This window comes from Lampetra fluviatilis, chromosome 11, assembly GCF_964198595.1.
Source record: "Lampetra fluviatilis chromosome 11, kcLamFluv1.1, whole genome shotgun sequence".
In the NCBI taxonomy this organism is placed as follows: Eukaryota; Metazoa; Chordata; class Hyperoartia; order Petromyzontiformes; family Petromyzontidae; genus Lampetra; species Lampetra fluviatilis.
In genome coordinates, this window is record NC_136285.1 from 9527436 (window position 1) to 9533438 (window position 6003).

Here is a 6003-nt window from a genome sequence, read left to right on the forward strand (position 1 = left end):
GCAATGAATAACCAATGCAAAGGTCTCTTGCATTATTATATTTTTTGTCCAAAATAACCGTGCTTTACTGTACATGCATATTAATGGTAATCCATGTCTAGACTGGAAAATTTGCCTTTCATTACAAACTGGATACCTTGAAAATGTTGAGTGCTGTTGTTACTGATATGTCATTGTGATTGGCTACTTGCTTTTCTATTTCCGTTAGCTTCTTTACATTTGAGAGCGAGATTTGTTTTACATTTTCATTGCTTGTGACGATTTCCATCACACCTGGAACAATTCTATAACCCAGCACACCACTCCTTTTAACAAAACAAATATATATATTTTAAAAACATTTACTACTATTTTTTTACTTCAAATGTTTCTCCTAATCGAACAATAACGTGTACAAGAATGAACGGACAATCCTTTCATTCAAATTCCCTTTTTGCCTTCGCCTTACAGGCAATGACGGTGGAAGGTTCATCCTGCTGCCTTCGTCGAATGGCTCGCCTTCTATTGCCTCCACCCAGTCGTTCCGCTACGAAATCTTGGGCGGAATCCGAGACCCGGTCCAATTTCAGCTGCTGGTGGAGGTGACTGATGAATCGTTGAACCCCGACAAGTCCCACCAGCTGACTGCGACAGCAACCGTCATCGTGCACGTGGTGCCGTGGTCGACCACCACTCCCGCTACCCCGACGTCCGCAAGGACAGCGGTAAGTAGGAAGGCGACTTCAACTTAACACTCGGCTGGGTCGGTGGGTGAGTGTGTATTTGGGATGATTATATTTGCTTCGCACACACGCACGCACGCACAAAAAACAATAATCACACGAAACATCCTTCTTCCAAAATATGTCAAATTCACAAATGTTTCTTGTATGATTCGAAGTGTAAGCTTTACCGTATTTGTTTGCGCTCAGGATACTATTGTTGTATTAGCATGTTGTAAATTCAATTCAATAAAATCCTTCACGAAGGCACATTTGCGTGATTATACGTAATTACATATCCTTTTAATACCTGATTTTACGTTTGTATCACCATCAATTATTGTACCTGGTGTTTTTGGCTCGTAATCACAGCTTACACAACCTACGTGAGAGTGTACAACAGCTTTGAGCAACAATGAAAATGCCCTCGACTACATTGTGCATTTTTGTTTGTCATATGAATGATGCTGCTTCTGTGTCTGAGGCTCTCAGCGTAACGGTTAGCGCTACGCTGCACTACAAACCTGGCGACCCGAGTTAAATACTCGCTCATGGCCAACATCACTGACAATTATCTGAACTGTGCCTGGGTCTCTCCTAAGTCGACTCAGCCTCAAATGAGTACCTGGTGTGTTATGTAAACATCACCACTGGGGAGACAAAGGCTGCCGGGCGTGGTGTTGGCCACCGACGCCTCGTGTGCGCGTCCCGGCCTTTATAGGTGCTCGCTAACAGCACTTGCCCCAGCGGTCTTTTAATACTATACGGAGGATCTTTGTCTGTGTCTTTGTCAGCTATGGACCACATCTGTGCTGACCTTCAGGCAGGTGTACTGGAGGCCCGACAGCTGGTTCGTCGCTCTCTTAGTTGTAACCGGTGCTCTACTGCTGGCTCTGAGCTCAGCGATCATCTGGAGTTTCTGCAGGCCGTAAGTAGAAGCGAACAGTCGTCATGAGCTGCACTTGGGGAGCCGGTCAGTGCACTTGCCTCTGGGTTCAAAGTTCGCCATTTCATATCCATTCTCAGCACCATAGCAATGCGATCTATGAACCCTGCGGGACAAGTATGCTGTTGGATAATTTACGCGCGTGAGAAAAGGATCTTGCGGCCAGGCTGGAACAGAGTGTGCTATTAGGATAGAACAAAGTGTGCAGCTGTTGTGGACAATTTTTACTCGCAATCAGTTAAAGATTTGCTCACAAAGGACTCAATTGCTCACCGTAGTCACTCGATACCCTTTCTAAATACTTGTCGGTGCTCGGTGTCCCGTTATGGAGCTGAGTATTTCACCATTGACCTCAGCCACGCATGTCCATACCACTGTGATTGCGTTGACTTCTACTCAGGAGCTTTGAACTGATCATCATTCTGCAGCAGCGACTGCAGAAATGGTCCTAGACATTTTCCTAAACACATCACAATAACTAATTTTGTCTTATTCCTTTTTTTAGCAAACAACCTGGCTCCAAATATTTGCCAGAGATGGATGACAAAGCCAGACCTGGGACCATTGAGAGGTTGTGTATTTAATGTGTTCATGATAAAAAAAAAATCACATGAGCTAATTATGCATCACATATAAGTACAGCCATCATTGCAAAATGTGATACTTTTGGATAATTTAATGAAGTGCATCTTATATTTCATACAATTACAATGTTCAAATGTCTCGTTGTGCATTCCTACAGTGATGCAATGCATCGTTTGGAAGATGTGGATAACCCAAGCCCTGCAGAGTCTGCGGCAGCAGCAAATGTAAGTTGATGCATGAACTGAAATGATTATGTAACACTCTTAAGTTTGTAACCACTGACACATGTAATGAAAGGCGTATAACCCTATGTAAAATAACTGCTAGATGAGGGGGGGGGGATTAATTTTGTCACAGCTTGATACCCAACAGTGTGTTCTCCAATTATCCTCTGCGTGAGCCTTACTTGATTTGGAACCCTAAGAATCTTTGAGCACAACTGGTGGCACTGAGCTGCCACTTCTGAGATTCTGGGCTCGAATCTGGGCAGTCAAGTTTTATTAAACCGGGATCTCAAGTGTGGTGAGTTGATATTCACAACTTGATCATGAGTTACCGTACACATTTTTTTTTAATCTCTGGAATTTAGCAAAATGTGGCTAAATTGTAGCTTTGAGAATGCAAATAATAGTTATCTCTGTAATAGGGCGGGTGGGAAAGTACTGCCCCCCAGTGTGTATGTGGTGATATCTCCTTCCATGCAGCCTTCACTAACATGGGGTGATGATGATTTGTTGCTTTTGCGAGAGTCCTGAATGGTTCCTTTGTCTCATGACACGATAGCACAATTGGAATACAATTTTGGAGATAAACAATGAAAAAAGTGTTGCAACATTTGTCAATGCACGTCTAGTATTTAAATTACTATGGAAGAGATTTTGACCATCGTTTAGTATGCAGCTAACCTTGTGCAAAGCAACCCTCGTGTCCACAATGTCTCAACATATTCTTGGTTCTTTCGGTAAAGTCACGTAGAAGGGAAATAATAAAATAAGAAAAATATTTTCATATTTGCATATTTTAATTATTTTATTATTTCCCTTCTACGTGACTTTCACGAAAGAACCAAGATTATGAATCCTTGCAGTCACGAAAGCTTTAAATCAAAATATAACGTCTCAGCAATTTACCATCGTTTTAAACGTTTAAGTAATGAGCTTTTTGCATTATGAATCCTAATATTAATGATCTTTCTTCTATTCCTGACCGTGGTTCATGAACAGGATCAAAATGTGTTTGATGGACGTGCTGTCGATCCAGGTATGCTTAACAATACATGTATTAGACAAAGAGCTTTGTTTAAAAATATGATTTAATGGCAACATTAATTAACAAGTGGTTATTGTATATGTTCGAATGGAGCGTGTATTTACATTGTTCAAGTCAGAAGTGGTCGTAGACAGTTGAGCAAATCTTGAAATTGTTAAAGACCTCAAACACATTCATTAATAACATTTCCAAAAAAAATGAGGCAAGGTTTCAAACAATGGCCCTTCTTCATAACGGAGATATGACAAATATGTTGTTATTTGTACGTAAGCACCACTACCAACGCAGGATCACAGCTTCTTCTTTTTATGTTGTTTAGTTTCAGGAAAAGAATACCTCTTCAACAGCTGGAATGGGAAGCGTTTGTGGGTATAAGGAAGCATTCCCATCCTCCGTTTCGCGATGACGAAACAGTATTGAATGTCTCATCAGGACATTTACGCCAGCATTGCTTCGTTTATTTTGTGTGCTATATAACCGGTGTGCATGCACACCATTTGCGCTTGTGTGAATGTATATTTCTCCCCCCCCCCCCCCATAATGTTCATTAAGTCTACTAAACCAGGCTACAATCACAAATACTGCATTGCTTTAATAGGCTTGTGGTATTTTTAAATACCATTTGATAAATACGTATTCGTGGTATTATTTGAAGGCCTGCACGTGCCACTATGCATACAATTTGCCTTCCACGCATTTCAAAATGTACTCACTGAACGAGGAAATGGCCTGTCAAATCTGACCACGTCATCAATTTGTCAGTCGTTTGAATGCGCGCAGAGAAAAGGCTGTGTCGTCATGATGACTGCTGCGATATCATATTTCACGATACAATGCGACATCAAATTTCATGATATGATGATTGGCACTCATATACGTGTCCCGTAACTTCGTAATCGTATTTAAAATTACTATTGTGTTTAGTGCGCTTTACTGTATTTACAGTCACAAATACAAAATAGCGTAATTGCAGTTCACTAGAGACTGCCATACAGTAGGTATTTATCATCACGACTTCAAAATGTCCTTCAATATCAGAAGTTCTGCTCGTTGCACGAAAAACTATGAAAATCATGACATATCATCACCATGCCACCCATTAGCATAGGTGGGACAAAGTCATTGTTATGCAAGTCCAAGTCGAGTCGCAAGTCATCAAATTCATGACTCGAGTCTGACTCGAGTCCAAGTCACATGACTCGAGTCCACATCTCATAGGTGGGACAAAGTCATTGTTATGCAAGTCCAAGTCGAGTCGCAAGTCATCAAATTCATGACTCGAGTCTGACTCGAGTCCAAGTCACATGACTCGAGTCCACACCTCTGCCCATTAGTGTGGAAAACATTGTCAAGCTATAATTAAAATTAATAATAGTTATGTAATTGCTATTTCATTAAAAACATGGGAGGAAATAAAATATTTAAGAAATATTGAATTGCATTTTTTTTTGCAATACGGAACATACGATTATTATTGATTTCAATAGATATAACAGTATATCTATATAATTATAACCCAAGTTATAGTTGACCTGTCTTAATAAACGACCAATTTTAGTCCATGTATTCAAGTATTGCAATGCTGTGGGGTGATACATCCTAACTTGGGAGGCCAGTATTCATATGCTGTACTGTATTCATCTAAACCACTATATTCTCTTTAAGCACAATATGTGAGCAAATCCCCTGTGTTGCGTGTATTGGTGTAGCTCTGGACTCAGTAAATTCGATGATCTTCATATGCAAAGTCACCTATTTGCTGTAATGTGGAAGTTTATTTTTAAGAATGTACATTAATGATATACGTACATTTTGTTTGCATTAACATATGCATGTTTGTTGTTGAACTTCGTTCGCACCGTACGTATTCAACCGTGCCAATCGAAGGTGCGGGGGAAGGACAACAAACTAAACTCAAATTGTGTGTGCCCTGCATTACGTTCTAGAACAAACCCTGAATATTCCTTGTTTTGCAACATATCATCAATAAAGCAAGTGTGCCTTGAACTGTTAACCCTTGGATTCGTTCTGTAGCAACAGCGTCCCCCTGATTAACATTTATGGCAAGCGAGGCAGCCACGGTAACGAACATCTTTCCTCATTACCCACCTCGAGCTCAAACACCGTAAAAAATATATAAATGTACACGGATAGTTATTGACACGATGAGAGCCAGCAGTTGAAATACCCGACCCAAGAGCATAAAGCAGTTGTCGGCCAGTAAAAACAGAAAGCAATCTATGCCCCCACCCCCCCGACCTCACGAAATGTTTGCGGTTAAATACATTCTAAAGCAATTTAGCCTCGGGTTGCTATAAGAACTGAAGGATGCATTGCTAAGTCGGATCTGGTTGGCTCGAGTAATCGTCGGGCAGGTTGTGTGATTGTTGAGGATAGACTTTAATTTATTTTTTTAAGTAAAGTCGCGTCTCGGCGCGCACTTGGAGGTGAGCTGTGAGTGTGGTGAGGCTTAAATTCGGCGGATTGGGGCACCAGTGAGTT

The 6003-nt window shown here is 40.9% G+C and overlaps 1 protein-coding gene across 1 annotated transcript in view; it reads left to right on the forward strand.

Annotated features, from left to right (window-relative positions):
* The window catches only part of LOC144934899 (cadherin-related family member 4-like), a 36634-nt gene extending 34169 nt beyond the window's left edge, over positions 1-2465 (forward strand). Inside the window, exons 21-24 of the mRNA XM_078861168.1 lie at positions 451-704; positions 1496-1629; positions 2153-2218; positions 2390-2465. Coding sequence (XP_078717294.1) covers positions 451-704; positions 1496-1629; positions 2153-2218; positions 2390-2465 — 530 coding nt within the window. The remainder of the gene's footprint in view (positions 1-450; positions 705-1495; positions 1630-2152; positions 2219-2389) is intronic.
* The last annotated feature ends 3538 nt before the right edge of the window (positions 2466-6003 follow it).